General features: G+C 32.8%; 1 protein-coding gene across 2 annotated transcripts; it reads right to left on the bottom strand.

Moving 5' to 3' along the window:
* Positions 1–131: 131 nt before the first annotated feature.
* LOC110999837 (anti-apoptotic protein NR13) lies at positions 132–20,847 on the bottom strand. Of its 2 annotated transcripts, none has more exons than XM_022269074.2 (6): positions 20,712–20,847; positions 2,711–2,897; positions 2,070–2,308; positions 1,349–1,609; positions 556–709; positions 132–333 (listed from the first exon to the last, which is right to left on the bottom strand). In XM_022269074.2, the coding sequence occupies exons 3-6, from the start codon at positions 2,238–2,240 to the stop codon at positions 320–322; spliced, it is 600 nt and encodes a 199-aa protein (XP_022124766.1). In that variant the 5' UTR covers positions 2,241–2,308; positions 2,711–2,897; positions 20,712–20,847; the 3' UTR covers positions 132–319. The 2 variants fall into 2 exon arrangements, with proteins under 2 accessions (XP_022124766.1, XP_022124765.1); XM_022269073.2 differs by having other exon boundaries at positions 551–709.
* Between the last annotated feature and the right edge of the window lie 1,444 nt (positions 20,848–22,291).

Below are 22,291 nucleotides of genomic sequence, written 5' to 3' on the forward strand. Positions count from 1 at the left end.
AATTGTATTAAGTACTTTGAGATATACCTATCTATATTAGGTACTGCGTCATTTCTCAATAAACATTTCTGGGCAGTAATATAGATTAGGTGAATATTCTAGAAGTAGGTGTATTAGGTTATTTAAACTCATTTTCGTTGTAAATGCGATTCTTAAAATTTTATTAATAAAATACTTTATAAATTATAGAACAATTCACTGCGTAAGAATAGATAAAACGCGAAGAAAAAATAGCGTTGCGCAGGCAATCACGAAGATGGAGATCATTACACGTAAATTTTTTTCAGATCTTTGGTCACGTTCACTGACGCGCAGCCGCTCAATAAGTCCATTCTGAAAAAAAAAATTAAAATTTATATTCTACATTAAAATTTAATCGATATTTGAAGGTTCATCATAGACACAAAGAATGGAACTTAGCTTGTCCCTGCTACTATGTTATGTAATTGTATTGGTAATAGCACACTTTCTGATTTATCTTAACTAAATTTAATACTAGATCAAAGGGTGATTACTAAGTCCTCTCTTTATGTTTATATTTTGTAAGTACCCAACCGCCATGACTAGCAACCCAGTTGCCAGGTTCTTCATGCAGGAGATCTGCGATAGCCGCCGCCGGGGCTGCTATAAGTTCTAGAGCAGGTTCACTGTCTGCTGCCTCAGCAGCTTCTCTTGCTAATGCACCACATATGCAATATACAGCTGCGATCTAAAAATAATAAAGTTAGACTGTTTTATAAGCATATTTAGGTAGTTTAGTGTTTGGGTCCTGTTCTGGCTGTTAGTTGTTCAAACAATGAATATGCACAATGGAAACGCTATACAGTTTGTATTCATTGGTACTGCTTGGTTTTTCTTGTTATATTGATAGCCGCAACCGGTTAGAAAAGCATCGGCCTTAGGACGTACTAAAGTAATCTCACACGTGTTATCCAACCCTTAAATCTTTTGGTTATCGTTACCTTTTTATGGAGAATAGAAATACGAATCTACAACTTAATATTACGTGACGTTAATACAATCTTTATGACTCGTAAACGTGAATATTTTCACTGCTAGAATATTAAAAGCACTACGGGCGGTTAACGCCTACTAAATGAACATTTACTTGTACAATGCACAATTTTGACATGCTCGTATTTTGTTAAGTTAATAAAGAAATATAGAATTCATTTGATTGTTCAATCATTGGAACGAATTACAATAGTTTTTAACAACGAAAAGTAATAATTAAGAAACATTAATCTCCTCATAGACTTTAGTTCGATGAAAATTTAACGACTTTATTTAAATGTTTGCTATTAAAGTACTTTATCGTCTTTAGTGAAGACGTCATGAAGAAAGTTACCTTTGACCAAGTTATGTTTTCTCTAGTAATGCGTCTAGCTAGGGCTAAAGCAAGTTCCGCAAGGGCAGTGTCGGAACGGAGCATGGCTGAGGGAGCTCTTGTCGCCTGACGGGCTACGTGTCGAAATGCATCAGGCCTTTTCCTTTCTAATGCTGCACATAAAGCTCGTAACGCCGCTAGTACTCCCGACTCTACATTGTTTATTGCCTCTTCGCCGCATTCCGTTTCCAGCATTTGTTGTAGGCGTTTTAATACTATTTGCTGAAGAAGATATGTGATGTGATGTTTAAACCTTAATTAAGTAAAAAATATGAAAGAGAAACAATATTTGCATCATTATCTCTTGATTAATTTTTACTATATTTTACACACACAAATACTTATGAAAAGATGTTTTAAATGGATAAACATGAAAACATTAGAAGACGCAGCGCTAATCAGATCCATGCACTTCCTCACAATTGAGAAGCGCACAATATCTCAGAACACATCGCTCGATCCAACTTTGCTATCGATGAAGTAGCATGGGTCCGTCTAGCATCCGCGAATACAATTTAATTACCTAAATAGCATTTAGGTAGGAATATAACAAATCAAAAGAAAACAATAACTTAATTCTGAATCTGCATAGCGGAATCGTTAACTCACAAGTTCTCATTACAACTTTTAAGTCAAATAATCCAATAAATAGGATCTTAATCGATCCTATTTATTTCTTTACCTTCTTAGGGCATGTTGAAGATCTGCGTATTTGAGTCTTAATGTACTGAAGACATAGAGCTCTTCCTTGTCGAACAATTTGCGGTTTGACCTGGGTAGGCATGGCTAGGCACCAACCAATGGTGGCAGACAACCTTCGGGAGACTGCAGCAGCTGCCGTGCTTGATACCATTGTGCTAAATCGTCGTTTAGTGCGGTCAATGGGTGACAACGAACGCGTTGGTGATAATCGTAGGCCATCTGAAAAATTATTTAAAAAATGTTATAATCCGTAGTATAATAAAAAGCATATAATAGGTCGTAAGTGTCGAACAAACGGCGACAAATAGTAGAGTACACTAATTAAATTCTAATCCATAATTTAAGGTTTTACGCCAAAAATGTACAGTCATCGCAACCCATGGACACCCATTTTAGTGTTTGCCGGTTTTTGAGAGAGGATTATGCTCTTTTTTAAACGCTACCCACCGAAAGTTAATTCTACAGTTCACTAGTTTATTAAAGAAAATGTTTTGTGAAGCTAAACACGGAAGACTTCCAGCCACCAAGGCGATGATATTAAGCTGAATGATTTTAAGCGATTAAAGAATATCATCAGAATCATAGTTTTCTCTGTTTTGAAGGGAATAGGTACCTACTTACCGGATAATTTTAGCCGTTCAGTGCCGGGGAGCACGCTCAGCGGTGTGCTGAGTTTGCGGCGCGCACGCAGCGGCGGAACGAACTCGTCTTCTTCTCCATCTGGTGGAGTGACGTGTATTGCGATGTTGTTGTCCTTTTGAATTCTCTTTCCATCCAATTGCCATTTTAAATCTGTTAGAGGTCCTATCTAAAACAAATGTTACGTACGTTTCTTTAGAACGTTATAAAAATTCATAAAAGAGTTATATGGAAATTATTATTCCGTAATAACTCAACACATTTTAAGAATTAATAAAGTATGTGATATAGTCACACTCCACAAAGTAAAATTTAGTCTTGTAATTACTTAAAGCAATGTAATAAGAATACGTAAAAACCCAATAAATAGTTTCGTACATATAAGGAAAATACCACTTTGCCGAAATAATATTCAAGATGCTATGAAAAACAAAAACAAAAGTGAATACATGTATTCATTTCTATAATATATTTAATTTTCACAAGATAACAACTTAATCAATCGATTGATGTATCTCGAACCTTGAACGTCTTGAGGTTTAACTCCAAGGCAGTCTTTCTAATAAAACTTTGTACCCATTAAGTATATGTTATAGTACGAGGTAACACAATGTTTAATATTAAACTCGAGGAGCCTTCTCGGAAAAATCTGTTTTCCTTTCAATATTACGTACAAGTCCCATTGAACGGTATCGAGTTATTGCCTATAGTCGTCCTTTGTCAACTTGTTGAGCTTCTTCCTTTGTTACTATCCAGAAGAATTTTCGTATTATAACATGCTAAACGATATTAAAAGTAAATGTGAAATTTTTGTTACTCAGACCTTTGATGAATGCAAAAATACCTTTAGAACATGCCTTAATCTAAAATACAATAATTTATGATAGTTATTATACTACTGTACTTTATTACAGTGTCAAGTGGAAAAGGGGGCGCTAACTGAAGTCGCTCGTTTGAATCCCGACAGAAAATTTCGATCTATACGCTCAAGTAATACTTCCTCATAGAATGAACGAAAAACTTCGTGATCAAAGGAATTGAGAGAGAAAGAGTCATCAGGCGATGATATCGAAAAGATATATATGAAAATCTGAGTTCGAAATAGATAAAACGCCACTATTCTTTTTGTATAGGTACATACTCGTATAAGACTTTTGAATTATCGCTAAACGGGCTTTATTACTAACGTTGTAGTCACGTATCTTTCAATTGTTTAATAGAATTCGACATAGATTTGGCTTTTTTACTTCTTTACTAACTTTTAAATCGTTTAAAGGCCAATAACCTGTCTTTTTTCTGAGTAGTAATAGTGTTTTTGTTCGGGTCATAGTTTATGTGTATGAATAATGGTGACACCGATGAAGCATCACTCAATGAAACCGTAGGATATATTATTAATATGATTTAAACTTGTATAGATTAGTAACTAACATAGCATATATGATATTGTTCTAGCTTTTTTGGAATGAAATATTCAGCCATCAAATCTTCGCACATCTCTTTTGAAAACCCTCTGGTTAAATCAGATTTTTCTACTCGCTATTCGCATTATATATTTTTGGATTATACCTCTTTTTTATATAAGGCATTTTCTATTATAACAACAACCGTGGAAGAAGAAATGTTTCGTAAGTATTCTAAAATACTGGTTCTAAAATTGGATATTTTTATAAATGTAATGCGCCGGAACCTGATTAAATTGTCAAAGACAATCATTCGGTAGGCATTTTTCTGTCCTTATTGAATTAGGGAATCTCGGGTGGTATTTGTTGTTCACCCTTATATCTTGTTGAGATGGGAAGAACAATCCCGACGCCGGTATAATATTATCCACACGAAAACATTTTCGGTTTGTTTCAACAGGACTGTAATTAAATTTTACTGCCTTCACTCCTGCTTAAAACATCAACATAGAGAAACATGGTCTTAAGCAATAAAGATAAATGGGGATATTATGAAAAACATCTGTTATTTTCAAGTATATACAGTTGAATAATTGTATGCTATAACTCAAGTCACGAGTTCCTTTTGTGAGAGATTACTGCTATTCAGCAAGCATTTACCGATATGTTATATGAATCGCGATATTGTCTCTGGCTGGAATAACATACATAAACATTTAAATGAAACTTCTTAAACTGAATTTACATAAATCGACGTTTCGAGTGCCTTAATGGAGGTTATCGAGTATCACACGTTTTACCTATTACCAATACCTATTACCTATACCTAATACCTATTACCGATAGGTAAAAACGTGTGATACTCGCAAACCTCCAGTAACTCCAGTACTAGCTGTGTTGCCCTCGTATCTTGAGCATGAATCGTTCACATCAGAAAAGTCAACGATATGAATAAACGGAGTGTGTCAGGCACAGAAGGCTGATGACCTAGTCGAAAAAAAAAAACACGAAACAGATACATACATTTCAAAAGACCAAGTACGTCATGGGTTTTTATATCAGATAAGCGGCCTGTACCTGTACTCGCATGACATTTATTATTTGAAAAATTAAAGTAGTATTCGTAACTCGGGGATAATGTAACATTCAAGTTTATGTTTTATTTAAATACTAGCTGACCCGGCAAACGTTGTTTTGCCATGTATATTATTTGTAAGAAACATTTTTTTAGGTCAATAAAAATAATTATCTACTATAAGTGTTCAAAAGAATGATTTATGTAGGGTAATAATTTAATATTTATTAATGTAGAGAATATATTTTAAATTACAATTCTTGCTAGTTATCTAAATATCAAAAATAAAGAATCAAAGAAATCAAATTAAAATAGGGGGTTGATTGTAAAGGGTTGAAAATTCAGGGTTATATGTATATTACTAATGCTGTATCATAAAAAAATAAAAAAAATATCTAAAATTGAAAAAAATAATTTCGGGGTGGATTACCCTTAACATTTAGGGGAATGAAAAATAGATGTTGTCCGATTTTCAGATCTACCCAATATGCACACAAAATTTCATGAGAATCGGGAAAGCCGTTTCGGAGGAGTTTAACCACAAACACCGCGACACGAGAATTTTATATATAAGATTTATCTCATGAGACCAGTTTTTAGAACCTTTCACCTATTCCACTTCTCAACCGCTTATGAAGAGACGTTTTATCATAAAATTAATTAGGTTATATAAAAACAAATGAAATTAGTTAAATAAAAAAACAATTGACTTTAACCTTTTTTACTGTTTAAATTAGATTAGATTTAGAAGTTACAGTTTGGAAACATAAATTTAACATTCTCACACCCACCCCCGCAATCCCTATTGGAAATAGAATTTCGTAAAATCTTATTTGAGATGATTTCTGCATGACAAATAAAAGATTACTACCAAATTTAAAGTCTATAGAGGTTACAGTTTGGAAATAGAAATTTCACATTTTAACACCCACTACCGCAATCATTTTCAGCGGTGGGTTGTTGTAAAATCCGCTCTTAAATCATTTCTGCATCACATATAGACGACTCTAGCTAAATTTGGAGTCTGTAGGAGCTACGGCTTAAAAAATAAAAAATTTCATTGTTAAACCACCCCCGCAACCCCCTGTGGAGTGAGCTACCGTAAAATTCGTTCATAGACTATTTCTACATCCTTACAGAACATTCCTACCAAATATGGAATTTATAGGAGCTATAGTTTAAAAACGGGAATTGTTCATTGTTAACGCCCCCGCAATCCCCTTTGGGGGATGAATTTCTTAAAATCCGTTTTTAGTTGACTTCTACATAACGAAAGTAATATTCCAACCAAGTTTCACATTTCTAAGTCCTATAGTTCCCGAGATTTCGTGATGAGTAACTATAGAAATTGGAATACTTCGATTATCATCGAAAATTTTTAACGTTTTAGCAGACTTTTTTAAAATTTTCTTACATATCTTCTATTGTCATTATCCTGACAATTCTGAAGACAATAAAAAAAATAACCCAATCGGTCCAGCCGTTCTCAAGTGATACTCGATCATAGATACGGCATTTTATTTTTATCAAAAAATGAGAGTGGGTGTGCAGGGATGCGTGGGAGTTGGTGGGTGGATGCGTGGAAGTTTGTAAGTAGATTCTTAGCTGAATGTAAAAGAACATTATCCGTTTAGTAAATTCCGTTGAAATCCATGAAAATAAAAGAATCAAGAGAAAACGCTTGCAATTAGCGGGATAAATGTTCATAAAAGTAAAACAGCAATAAAAAAATGAAGGAACGTTAGAATTCTAAAATAAATAGCCATAAACCATCTAGGAAAAATTTCGCATCGAATGGTGATAGTTTCATGTCGATACGATCAGTGGTTTAGGCGTGATAAACCACTGATCGTATCGACATGAAACATTGAGCCTCAAACGAAGACCATTTTCATTATATATATATATAGATATATATATATATATATATATATATATATAGATATGAGTCTAAGGGCCTGTTTCACAATGTCCGGATAAGTTCCAAATATGCTATTTATTACTTATTGGTAGGATAAACAGTATTTTTGCGTTTCACGACTGTCAGTCAGGTAGCGCGAAATTTCTTCGGAACTTTTATCTTCCGAATAATTGATGTGTTGCATAGCTATTTGGTACTTTATCCATACATGTGAATCAAACCCTTATTCAATTACATTAAATTTATACTAAATAAAAGGAGTCAAAAATAATCAAAGTTTTTAATATCCTTTGAATGTAAGAAATAATAAAATTACAATCTGAAGTATAAAATACCTGTGTTTAAACGAATCTGGTAACTACAAGAATTCGAGATTGGCGACGTCGGAACATTTAATTTTGTTAAATTAAAAATTATCCTCCCTTCTAAAGTGATACAATTGTATAAAATAGTCGTTGATTTTATTTATAAGAATATAGTTTAGAAGCTTATTCAAATTCTTTGCGGAACACGGTCTTAGAAAGCAAAACAATATATAACTAGAAACTGAATAATTATGAATTTTAAGCTAGTTATTTCAGTTATTTATTTTTGAAGTTTTTATAGAAGTGCTGACGACTAGACAAGTGTCACGCCGGAAGGCTAATGGGTGTGTTGCCGGCCTTTAAAAAGGAACGCCTTGGAGGTCCCTTAGTATAAGGTTTAACAATACATCTACAGGAATCAGGTGCACACTCTGGTTCCTTGAAAAACTCTTTGTGAAATAGCAGATATCAAGATACAAAGAATTATATTCTATTATCTGTTCGCTATAAATTTATGTTGAACTTCAGCTTGCGACTCTCATCCCATCCCACGTCATCCCACGTCGTCGGTTCGAACTTCGGCTGTGTACCAAGGGAGCGTCCATGCATAGAAGTCTAGGCACCTACTTGCCTAATAGAAACAACGAAACACGAAAGATATATTATAGAAATCGCAATTGGTTTATTTTGATAATTTTGATTAAAACTTTTTAGAATTCAATTGCTTGTAACACAACAAAACACAAGTAATGTGACATAAATTGTTATTTCTTGCCTCACTCGAAGTATGCAAGTGGGATAATCACAAAGGATGAGGAAGAGGATATCGATGAAGATAAATTACTAATGCAGCGATTAATTGAGGTCCATGTCTACTGTTCTCCCTTCCCACAATTTGTGAAAAGCTAAAGTTGAAACAAGCTCTGTAAATATTGCAAAAGTTTTCGACGAAAACTTTTCTTAATATGTGTTATATGCGTTAACCAAATTCAATGTTTTTTTATGATTTATGTGATGTACGTGGTGTACGTAATTTTTTACAAATGCTTCTAAAATTCGAATCGCTTCAAAAACGTTACCAATTAAACGTGATTTAAAACTCGTTTCTTTATTAAAACTTTTCGCATGCTTTCCAGACACGATCTTGGATATATCACCGCCTATACGTTAAACATTAAATTTCAACGGAAAAAATAACATTGTATTTTATTACATAGCGGCTGAAATTGAATTATGTTTTAATAGAGGATGGTAAATTTAAAGTTTTACAATGCATGAAATAAAAAAAAAATAAAGATTACAACTTAAACACGGGTAAAAAATTCTTTTGTTAAGGCTAAAATTTAATGTTTTGGAAATACCTAGACAGATCATTTTAAATACAATTCTAAAGTAATAAACAGCCGTATTTTGTCCAAAAACTATTTAGATGATATGGCAAATTCCCATTATGGGGTTTTAAATATCAATAAAAATTAAGTTATTTGTTTTATATTTTATTACTTAAATATTATAAATAAACCAATGTACCCACAGTATACTTCCTTAACTTAGCAGCTAGACTTAAGAGGAAAAATAATAAATACATTAAATACAAAATAATAATAAAAAATATTGAATTTATAGTTATAAGTATAATTAACTAGACGCGGAGCAATATATGAGGAATTTGCCGGAAGTTCTGTGTTGGTTTTCGCTTTCGTATGCATGAATGATAAAAAAATACAATTAAAATTAATTTTAGTGACAGTGCTAAATAACCATACACAAACAAAAAAACATAATATTGTCAGCTCCAAATTGCTAAAATTTTTTTAATTTCAATATCCATTTTATTTTTTATAATAGAAGTATGTATCTACGAGATATTCTTGAAAAAAATATGTCACAAATGGGTTGAAAAATTTTTGCAATCCCAAATGACATGTGTAGCAAATATTTAATTTTAAAAATAGATAAAGAATGCTATATTGTTAAAGTTTACCTTTAACTTCATAAAAATATTTTACGTATAGAAAATGCTGAAGATAAATCTGATTATTCGTTACTTAAAGTATTGGAAGGAATTCATAGACAGCCGTAAGGTCATGACTAAAGCCACGTCAGTAATGTTAATTCAGCGTTCAATGTTACTGATAAGTTTAACACTATCAGAATACTAAGTGAGGTGCCCTTACCAGGAAATTTAAAGAGAATGCGTGTTTAGTATGTATTTAGGTCAATAAATTTTAAAATCAGTGTTTGGTTCGGAAAAGATAAATACACATGTGGATACAAAAAGGGAGTGCTTTTCGCTTACTTCGTCAGAACTGAAAGCGTGTCCACTTGTTCGAGCTCAAAATCCCACAAAAAGCCTTTTGAAAGAATCACTCATGATTTTTCGAATTTTATTGAAAGCTAAGGATAAAAGGAACACGTGTATAGGCTTCTTCGCTTTTTATATGAGGAAAAAGTACCTAGAGTTGAATTTTTATTGACAGTTTATGAGACAGCAAGAACAGAAATGTTCATTTTAATTCGCTCAAACAATCTCGCAAGTGGTATTTACAGATTAACGATATTGCTCTAAAATATATAATTGTTTAGCCACTGCAAATTAAATTAATACGTTATTGTTTGAAATTTTCATTACATTAATTACTTAACTAAGTTATGTATAAAAGATAAAATATCAAAAATGTAATAATGATGTGTAATAAATAAATAAAAATCTTGACGTAAAACATTTTTATAATATTTTTTCATTTTAGTGTTTATCCTATTGTATATATACGGAGGCCTGATAAATATAATAAATATATACTATTTATTTATTAAAAAACAAACTGCTAAATAGTTAACAGCATCACAAAATAACTTATCTAATTTTATAAAAGCTAAAAATAATTAATCAAATGCCCTATTCAAAAAATACATACACGCTGATATAATGGAATAGACTGCTGTGCCGACTCCATACCGTTAATATAGCGATATAAATATGTAGGCTAGACAACAAAAACCTTCACATAGAGCTTCAGTCTGCCCCTAAAAATAGCACTAATTTTACCAATTGCCTATATAAAAGTAATACACGGTATCATTACATCTTTATTACAAGAATAGAATAATGAGAGCAAAAAAAATGTTATTTTATGCTTGAGGTGACTTTAATCGCACCTGCTTTACTAATCATTTGCAGTCGTTTATTTGAGTCGTAAATGAATCCGCAGACTAGCCATAGTTCGTATTACAAGTGTGACGCTTAACGCTAAAATAATATTTAACCATCGGGCGCAGGGCTTTTTGCACGTTACATTTCACGATCGACCCGAAAAATCTGTCTCAAAAATAGATAAACAGTAAGTAAAAAATTACTAAGCAACGCAAAATAATGTTTTTTTGTTCACCTATTGCAAATGGTTGCTTATTAGAATGTTAATCAAACAACATTATAGCCTCTTATGTGGGCTATGTTCATAAAATTTATCAGCGATACGGATTTTTGTTATCGTACGATAACGCGGAAAAGTTCAAGCTAATATAAGAGTCACAATGGGTATTACAAAATATCCATTGTTGTTTTTTGTTACAATACTTTATGATATTAGTTTAAATTTAAATCGAATTCTTCGCGAATATAACAGAATAGACACTACTTATCCAGAACTTGATTTATTCAGCTCATTAAAAAAAGCATTGTTTAGAGTCTATCTCGTACCTCACCAACCTAAAATTGGAACTGATTAATTTTTATTACTTTTCGTAAAATTTATGTGCACCATAATGTCATGTATTTTAGAATTTGTAATGCAATCAATAAAAAATATAAACCTTTCTGTGCCGCGGGGAAAATTATTTAATTATGTTCGTCGAACAAATAATTTGTCATAATTGTAAGTTGAAGTATCAAAATAACAAGTACGTTACCATAACAAAACTCATAACCTGTAAAAACGGCTCGTAAAACTGTGTATCAAACTTTACCAAAATTGTTGAAACTGTACTAACTTTTGTTAGAGGTTATCAAAACTATCTTAATACCAGCATTTGGAGCCCAGACGTTCTTAGAATTAAGCTACATAAATGCCGAAGAAAGGGTTCGTGGAAAAAAGAGCTCGCTTTAGCACCCATTTGAGTTTCACTTGTTCAGACTACCGTCTTTTAGCTACCGTGAGATTAGATATTTTTTAAAGATATTGCTCCCTGTTGTAGTACGAGATTCAGTCAAGGTTTTATACGTTCACTTTTTGTGTTATAATACGACGCTTCCTGGCCATTTACTTATACGTTTGTGTCAAAACAATGTTAATGGAATGATAAAACACACAAGATGATGTAGATGGTATTCATTATAAATGTACCTCTGTTATATTTTCAATAACTGTGGTGACGAATCGTAATATTATTAGGTCTATTCAATTGAAATGATTTAATTACTGTGTTATATTTATTTGGTATTGTGAATCTTACTGAGTGGACTTTAGTGTCAATAAATTAAGTCACCGTAAATCACTTCTTATTGTCAACCTTTAGCGCCTTAAGTGAGATTTCGTGTTGGTATAATGTCAAGTTTTTGACATTAAGTACAAAAACTGTTACAACGATTCTCCTACCAACGCGGATTTAAGCAACCTATATAATACAAGTGTATTATGTACTAACTTATTCTAGTAGTCTGTAATAGCCAATAGAAGATCGTGGTTTGTCAGTTCAGCATATTGATACAAATAGTTCTCAGTTAATACGCAATAAACCTCCAAAACTTTATTCAGACTGTGACCGACTAAAACATTATTAACTTCTAATAGAAATATAAATTCCAGTATTCCTTTATGACTCAATGGAATGTTTGAACTATCACTTCTTTAATGGCTTCAACCGACCTTTTCCAAGTTAGATAGTGCTACGCTGTTTAGTCATTAGGCTCCTGCTGGTTTATCTTTAACGACCCTATCGTAGTAGATATGTTTTACTAGAAATTTTAATGATAATATATGTATAGGTCAGTTATATATTCGTTCGTTATAGTTTGGTAAGGCGGGTTCGTTTGATTGTGATTGACCAACAGCAATACTATTCTAAAGATACGCGACACGATCCGTCAATCCGATTGACAGATAACAAGACGTAAGAGGACCACCATTTTTCGTTATTCATTCTCACCAGCGATTTTCAAGAAAAACAATAATTTGCTGCGATATTTTCTACTAACATATAAGGTGACTATGTAATTATTATAACACTAGCAGACTCGGCCAAGCGTTGCTGTGGCTAAGGTTTTTGTTATATTACATAGTAGTAAATTAATCAAGGGAAACCGTAGGAGAACTTATGTGAAACGTTGGTACCACGACACGGACCTAAACTAAACTACCTTTAACTCAGCGCCATCTGTTAGAATTGTATCAAATAATAAACAAATGTTAATGTTATTATTAACATTTGTTATAACCTATTTTTTTTGAAAATGAAATATAGCCTATGTCACTCAGGAATGATGTAGCTTTCCAACAGTGAAAGAATTTTTCAAATCTGCCAAGTAGTTTCGGAGCCTATTCAATTCATACAAACAAACAAAAAATCAAACCTTTCCTCTTTATAATATTATAGTATAGATAAATGTATGGAGCATTTGGATGGAAGTCTTCCACAGACCGCTTCACAAGACACTGTCTTTTGCGAACTAGCGAACTGTAGAAATGACTCCCGATAGTGGTCTTCCCTGAGATCGACATCCAACTGTTCAAAATAATGTACTCCTAGGACCCCCAAAGGCATTTTGGGTGCGATGACTGCCCTTTCTGGGCGTCAGAATAGGCTCTTAGAATAGACATGTCGTTAAAAACATTTTTTTATATAATAGTTTAGACTCTAGAGTTAGTTCTTAGTTCAACACCAATTTCTTACGTATAAATTTTATGAAAATTCAGTTATATTAATGCTTTTTTAATCTTTACCATATTCTCTCTCACTTCCTGTTATTAAAGTATTGAAATTAAATGGAACGGTTATGAAATGCAGCTGTTGCAAGAACTGAAATCAGTATGCAGCTAGTCGCTATAGCTAAAAAGTAGGATATTGAAAGATTTTTATACTTTCTTTATCAGTTTAACATTAAAGAACATCTTGCTACTTACAAGAGCTAAATGCAAGTGTTTTTAGAGATGTGTTCATATTCTACCGTATCAAACATAGTGTTTAGAGGAGTTGCTTGGATAAAAACCAAGAGCTGAGCTTCAGTATCGGACGTCGAGGCGGAATACGAAAGTCCAACCATATCACCTGGACACCGTCGTTCCACAACCGAGCATTTTTAATCAACTTTTTGTAGCTCATCACCACTATATGGTACCAGATGCCCATTGAAGCATTTCCGAACTAATACGAATTCTTGAAGTAAAGAACGTACCAATTCTCAAAAGGTGCCGACCCTACCAGATCCTCTGGATTGAGAGAGTCTATTGGCGGCTATCACTTATGAGATGAACCTCCTACCCGTTTCCCTGTCCACCCCTGTTCTATAAAAAATATACTAAAAAGCACTATAATACCACATATCCATCGGTTTCTGTTTAGTTCGGCTTTCTTGTCACCGACTTCAACATGTTGAACGACTTTAATTATATATTATATAATAAAACTAACATTATGCAGAACATTATTATTTTAAAGAAAATTTCATAGAAGGCAAAATAGTATTTTAGTAGGTACATACTTTTACTTCGATTTATTTAATTTGACCAACTAGCCCCCGAACCCAATAATCAATACTCTCTTTTTCATACAGAGGTTTGTCCACATACACCGATCCACCATGGATAGCATGTATCGACAGATGGCTATAACAATCCGTCAATTGGTTATTGGTACACTTTTATCAACATTTACATTAAAATGTCTATCTCAGATGATCAAAAATGATTGAAAATGGTTATTGGATTTGGGCGTAAGATGACATTATGCATCCATTGTTATCCTTTCTTCCAGTAAGCAAACTAAATTCATACATATGTGTATAGGGAATAAAGGAAATATTTGATGTTATAATTGAAAATTTGATTTAAGCGCTTAAAGCAAAAACGGTAGCTCAATTATCGCTTAATTGGATAAAACGCTTTTAAAAAGCAAGCAGTATATGGAAATTATCATGACAATATGGCAGATGTAAACTAAAATGGCGTTTTGCGCAATGTAAATGTACACTTGAACCTTATTATCTCTTAGGTATCATTGTTATGCAAGTTCTTTGTCACGATTCTTAACATATTTGGATATATTTATGTAAAAATACTGCGAATTACGAGTTGTAAAAAAAGGAATATATGTTTTAATGCCGTAATGTAAGCAAAATTTGTAATTATAGGCACACATTGCGCACGAATTTTGGAACTTCAAGAAAAGAAGAAAAGCGTTTGAAAAATTAAAACAGACTATTAAAGATTATTAATTCTTTGTTGCGTTGAAGTTGTTGCATAGTTCCTGTGTTTCTTTGTTCTCAGTTTAATGTTGATCTTGTTTACACAAGAGTTGGCGGTCATAAACGATGTTAAACGCGTAATTTAGTAACAAATTTGCCTTCACATTAATTATATCTTATTCTTAAAACGTCTTTAGCATCGTTGTACCAAAGTAGGTACACAGTTCCCTTTCTGCCAATTCTCATTTTGGTGAAAAGGCATAGTGGTAAAATGTCTGTTATTTACTACTGGCAGCCTGGAAATTTTTATTTTTTTATATTTTGGAAAGAAATATAGTCAATATTACTAAGAGTTACTATTCTGAAAATTCTTTAAATCGGTCAAGTATCTATTATGCCTGTAACGTACTAAAATACAAACTTTTTCTATTGATAATATTAGTATATAAAAAGACTATTATAAGTTATGTTTCCACAGATTACGGTAATTTTACTATTAAAACTAAAAGTATGTATTGTTGGTAATTTAGAATATGTAAGTATTCTTGTTGTCTAAATAAAAGGTTCCATTCACCTAAAAAATATACTTACGTGTTATTTTACAGGACTTTTCCTTTAAGTGCGTTTCCAGCGGAGTATACGCTTTTTTAAAATAATTGGTGGTCGTATATGACAGGGAAGACCAGGAGTGAACAAGTGAACTGAGAAATCGTTCGCAGTTCATTTGTTCACAAAATAAAATTTCTTGTGAAGTTAACGGTGGAAGACTTCCAAGGATTAAGATTAATTTGAAGTTTTGAGTTATTTTTTTTATTTCCATGCTTTTAATATAAATAACAATAAATGTGAGTAAATTAATCTTGAATATACCGTATCATTATCGTAATCAGGACACGTCATTAAAGTAAATCGTTGAGGATCGTAATTAATCTATAATGACAATACATATTTATATATAATATAGTGCTGAGATTACATAATATTCAGTAACATTAAACATTTAATAAATACATCTAATTCCAGATTCTAATTGTTATTTAATGACATTTTTTATAATGCTGCAGATATCAGTTTAATAAATTTAACTATCAGCCTTCTGTGTCTGACAGTAGTCTCAAAAAATCGAATCATGTGACAAACGATATGTATCTATAGAACGATTAAAAAACGTAATACCTAATCAGGCTGTGCTGTGTGATGGTGTGAAAGTGGTGTCTGTGAAGTTAGCAGAGCACTTACCAACAGAACACAAAAAAATAGAGTTCAGGCAGCACACACAATAGTTCTATAGTGCCTGATAGTTTTTAGAGTTCTTTACTTTTAAGTCCAGATTTTTTTAAATCGTAATTTGCTCTGCCACCTTTATCACTACATTAGCATCGTTATAGCATGTTATAAAGCCTTTAGCCTTCCACATACAAAACTGGTGGAGCTTCAACCTTTTTCGGCCTGGGGCTCAATGTATGTATCAGTTTCGTGATCATTTGTATTTAAGGTGGTGCCTGAGCCACGCCTTGGACGTTCTGCCTGAAGCATGCCGGATTACTAGACAATGTTTTTCTTCACTATACATGTGAATGTTAAATGCGCACATAGATAGAAAACATTGATGTACAACCGGGGTTTGAACCTACGACACCTCAGAGATAAGGCCTACACTGCTATTGAACAACAGAAAAAAAACAAAAATATTTTTGTTTAATTAGATAGTTACCCATAGTTTCTGAAAATGCCATGTCAAACCATAATAACAACATTAAAATAATAACAAATAAGGTTATAATGATTAATAATGATAAACGTTATAATTACAGTTATCAAAATATTACCATTTAGTTAAAAAATTGTCTTCAGATATGTCACCCCCAGTCACCATTTTGGTAAGTATTTTTCTTGAACCACATACGTGGTTAGCCTTCGAAGCAATCGACTCAAAATCATGAGTCTAACAAACACATATTTACGATGTTTTCCTTTAGTACAAGGCTGCTAATTGCATACATATTAAACATTTATGCACCCTTAAATACGTTAAAACTTGTTAACTTATTGTACTCTATGTAAATCAACGGTGAAATATCCTTTCTTTTACAGGACGAAGCTAAATGTCTATGATGCGTTCATGACACACATTCGTCCTACTTCTGATGTTAAAATATTCAAAATTCATGTTAGAACTCGTCCTTTTCGTTGTAAGATATCACAAAGAGCGGTGTTGGCCTAGTGGTTTGAGCGAGCGTCTCTCTTTTGAATATTATATTAATCTCCTAATCATAATTAAATGAGTGGATTCAAACCTGGCTTTGTACGCATATAACACAGTCGTACGGAGAAGAAAAGACGAGACCTTTGTTTGCTATATTTGTTTTAAAATAAGTGTTATTTAAGACAGCACCGAGAGTTTTTTATGCAGGCTTTTTCTCTCGGCCTCTGTCTTCTTTGCCGATGAGTAGGGATGCCTATAGGTTCAAATTTAATGACGTGGAATAAGTGATATCTTATGTTCCCTAATAAAAGTATTCTATTTTACCCTACTTTCCAAAAAAATAAAAATAATTATGGGGATCAGATACAGAAATCTGAGCCCAAGATCACAGGGCGCAACTTATTTTTCATGACACACATGACACGACACCATAAAGCGATAGACATCTCAAAACTTTTGTTTATGCAATTATATACTGTTGGTTGAAATTTGTCTAATATTTAAGGCTTATTAACTTACCGCTTACGTTGGTTTTCCTACCGATGCGATAAAAAACAAAGCTATAAATTCGATGTGTTTGTAAGTATTTTTTTATCATTATCATTAGCATAGAACCGAATGATTTTGGTGCGGAAAACATCCGGTACTCTGATGTATTTTAAAAAGAAATAATTCTGAATTGATTTAAAAGGTAAACAAAGATTTACTTTTAAGCCAAAGACAAGGTGACAAATCAAATGAATGAAACAGTGTGTTGTGAAGGTCTTATGGAGATCCGCGTTAAATACATTTATTGTTAATTAATAAGTGACATGACTGAAAAAGGACAAATCACCGGGTCCAGATTACGTCACCAACGAGCTTTTGATAAGTCTAAAGGAAGTATTGGTACCTACTTTCACCGTTCTCTTTAATGAGATAGTTAGAACGGAATCAATACCGGAACAATGGGCAAACTCGACGATAACACTTATACACAAAAAAGGAGACAAGAGTGACATCAACAACTACAGGCCCATAAGCTCTATAACGAATATATACAAAGTCTTCGCTAAAATAATTCTACATAGACTTGGTAAAATCTTAGATGACAACCAACCTATAGAGCAGGCAGGTTTCCGGAGTGGATATTCGACAATAGACCATATCTTCGTAGTAAGGCAAATCTTAGAAAAAAGCAAAGAATATAATCTCCCAATCTACCTATGCTTTGTTGATTATTCTAAGGCGTTTGACTCTCTGGAACATGAAAAAATATGGCAAGCCTTGCAAAGTCAGGGGATAAACAATAAATATATAAAAATAATCAGGAATATATATAAAAATGGAAAAACTAGAATAAAAATGGATAAATTAGGAGGTATTATAAATATTGAACGGGGAGTGCGACAGGGAGACCCTCTATCACCTAAACTGTTTTCGGCTGTTCTGGAGGAAATTTTCAAAAAACTAAGTTGGGATAAGTACGGACTAATGATAAACGGCGAAAGATTGAACCACTTAAGGTTTGCAGACGACCTAATTCTATTTGCCTCAACACGCGATGAACTGGAGAAGATGGTCTCAGACCTTGACACAGAAAGTAGGTTTGTCGGTCTGAAAATGAATACCGAGAAAACCAAAGTAATGACGAATTCCAGAAAGGAAAAAGTACTGTTAAATAACAATATTATAGAATACGTAGATGAGTACTTGTACCTCGGGCAGACAATATCTATGACCGATTCAACAACAAAAGAAATCGACACAAGAATAGCAAAAGCATGGAAGAGCTTTTGGGCGCTTAAAGAAGTCATGAAAAATAAGAAAACAAGCATGGTAATTAAAAGAAAGGTCTTCAATACTTGTGTACTACCTGTACTAACATATGGATCACAAACTTGGGCGCCTACTAAAGCGCAGTATACAAAGCTACAGGTGTGTCAAAGAGCGATGGAACGATGTATGATAGGGAAAACAAGAAGAGACAAAATAAAGAATACAGTATTAAGGAAAATAACTAAGGTAACAGATGTTACAACAACGATCAAGAAGCTAAAGTGGAAATGGGTGGGACACATCGCAAGAGGTACAGAAAAGTGGAGCAAAAAACTGCTTAACTGGTGCCCAAGGTACAGCAAGCGCAAAAGAGGGAGACAACTGAGAAGGTGGATTGACCACATTAAAGAAACGGCAGGTGGTACATGGCAGAGAGTGGCACAGTTATTATTATTAATAAGTGACATAAAATAGAATTTTGTAATTTCATTAGCCTTATTCCGCAAAGACCAATTCTTAGCCATTTAACATTTCCTGGTTAAGAATTAACACCGCTCTTATATATCATATATGTTTATTAAATATATAATTGCTTTTTATACTTCTTATAAGTCTCCAATGAACCAATACCCAAAGTTCTACCCAAAGTTACCATGTTTTCTATTTCCCGTGTTCCTATAGACAAGGTTAGTTCTAAAAATAAACTTGCGATATTGCGTATTAATTATTAAGTTGTTCAAGATATAAGCTTCCTTTATCACGTCAGAATGTGATAATTGAAGTTGTTCAACGCCTTCATTAAAGCTAATTAAATTAACAAATCTCAATTAAGGTTATATTGATATTTAATTATTCCAACTTCACCAATTGCCGTGTTAGTTTTATGAACTAATTGGTGTGAATTTAATTCCTCGCTTCTTAACTTGTGGGAGACCAACATACATTTTAACTGAGTTGTTCATAACAGCTTTAAATATAATATAATATCAAGCCTCTAGATCCAGCTGTCCAGTACGAGAAGAATGAGGGGGAATTTTGCACTTTATATCTGATATATGTAATAAAGTAAATATAAATCTCCCTTTATTTATAAAATGAAGTATTCTAATTGCTAATTGATGATGATTATGATTAAAGTCTGTAATGATAATTATTATAATTCAAAAAGCAGTAAAACTACCCATTATTTTTTAGAGAACATTAATGTCATTTAACTAGTCACACCTTTATACGACTCCTAACAGTCCCGAAAGGTTTAACTGATTGAACTTGGATTTACTCAAGTTTATGGACCTTTGCTTAGAACATTTCTATGACGAAAGCAATCCGACAAGGGACAAGACACTGACAAGGGACCGCTAAGGAACAGTAGTGATTTAACTTTAATTATAAACAATTTGATTTACTTCCGGATCATGTATTTTCATTGTAAGAATGAAATTTTTTTTTTCAAAGCATTCAAAGCATTTCGGTTCGAAGGACGTTATGAATCCCATTTACTCAAAAGTTTGGTATTATTTATTTAGGTTGGTACTTTTTTTATTTAGTCTATTAATTATACATGAATTAATAATAATAAATTATTAATAGTAGTTAATAATTATTTAAAAGTGGTTGCCTGGAAGAAATCGCTCGAAAGCGATAAGGCCGCCAGTTGCCCTCCTTTTATTTTTATGTTCAATTTTTATATAGTAATGTTACGAAGTATTAATAAATAAACAATAATTTACATTAATTTCGGATTATTCTATATAAATATATGTACGTAACGTTAAATAATGAATTTCACGCAAACACGAGCAGCAAAACCAAAATCGAACGAAAAGTTTTTTACGTTCTGCGCGCGAGTTCTATCTGAATCACAAATCAATATTGTTATCGGCATAACAAATTTTTATTATTACAAAGTAAAATACCTTGAACCAAATTGTATCCGTGTTTGAAAGATGAACTGCAATGGAAACAACAATGAACTATTGAAAATGTCCTAACACATCTCGCTGTACGAGTGTCACGCACGATACACAGCTATCAACTAAACACATTAAAAATTCCCGTCAGTGTGTACTGTGCGATGATTTTTCTCATTGTGCTATCGCTTATAGACGATGAACATACTTTTTGAACGTGCTCAATCTTTGTGGTTTTGCAATAAATCATATTGTCGTATGGATTTGCAATGAAATAGCGATATAATTACGTCGAGCTTATTAAACTTTGACTTTGGCTTACATTTACATACGCAGTTTTTATGATATTAATAAATATTAAAAGGCCGGAAATGCACTCGTGAGTCTTCTGTCATTTGCCCCTGATATATACAAAAATAAAAAAAGCGCGGTTGGCTCAGTGGTTAAAATGTAGAAACGCACGGTTTGCGTTCGAGTCACAGCTGTGCGCCAATGTAGTTTTCTTTATATGTACGCAATACTGGCTCCTATGGTGAAGGCAGACGTCGTGACGAAAGCAGTAAATAAATGTCTTTAAACCCAAAAATATACATGTGTCAGGCAGAGAGGGCTGATCACTTGTCTAAAAATTATCAAATAAACGGATGCAGTCTGCGGCCAAGACCCATATACCGCTGGATTATTTATAATTTTAATAATAAATAATACATTTCATAGTATTGTCTTTTATTTACATAACTTTTACACATTTAAAGAAATTCTGCAAAAACCCTACATCTTTTAGTCGATACCAACTCCGGGGAAATTAATACAGATAACACAACATTTTTCTGCAGCTGTAATACATTTTGACATTTAACACCTTTGTCTTCAGTCACCGTGACCACGCACGCTGTAAAGCACGCGAAACGTCGGTTTAAATTTAAAATTATGTACAAATAATTATAAGTTTAAATATAATAATACATATCTATAATCCGTTAAAAAAGTGTTTTTTTTTAATACATTTCAGTTGATGATATGACGTCGATCAATTTCCGATATGCCTTTCTCTCTTTGAGCTTAACAAATGTCTTCGATTTCTGGTTCTATTGAATATAAAAATACTGAAACTGAAACTGTTAAAATACAGTTTATTCTTCTCAATTTCTGGAACATTATAGTTCCCAGTAAGGATTACAATGAGATTTCCTCTTAATCGCCTAAATAAGTAAGATCAAGTGCTTTCAAAGGTTTATTTCTAAGCACTCTAACCATTTTCGTGGCTTTTCTTTGAACCCTTTCAAGAATATTATATACGTTGTAACTGCAGTTAATCTAAGTAATAATAATCGTGCAATATTGTACACTTATTAACATTTAACGACAGTAACCACTGTCAATCAAAATATAATCTAAGCCGGATGGAGAGTGAATTTCCAAAAAAGGTGTCTTCGGCAAACAATGTGATATGTAGTGAGTTCTTCAGATATGTCATGTACAGAATAAAAATAAAAGGACCGAGTTCAGATCCTTGAGGCACGCCACTCGATATTTGTCGAGGCAAGGACTGTGTATCTCCAATGCGAATTGGAAAATATATTTTC

Source organism: Pieris rapae, chromosome 16 (assembly GCF_905147795.1).
Source record: "Pieris rapae chromosome 16, ilPieRapa1.1, whole genome shotgun sequence".
NCBI classification, from domain to species: domain Eukaryota; kingdom Metazoa; phylum Arthropoda; class Insecta; order Lepidoptera; family Pieridae; genus Pieris; species Pieris rapae.

Excerpts from the sequence above, each read along its gene's own strand:
- LOC110999837 (XM_022269073.2), bottom strand. The coding sequence starts at position 2,240 with ATGGTATCAAGCACGGCAGCTGCTGCAGTCTCCCGAAGGTTGTCTGCC. Across the intron at positions 1,610-2,069 it reads CTTCAACATGCCCTAAGAAG|CAAATAGTATTAAAACGCCT; the intron begins GTAAAGAAATAA and ends TATCTTCTTCAG. Across the intron at positions 710-1,348 it reads AAAACATAACTTGGTCAAAG|ATCGCAGCTGTATATTGCAT; the intron begins GTAACTTTCTTC and ends TATTATTTTTAG.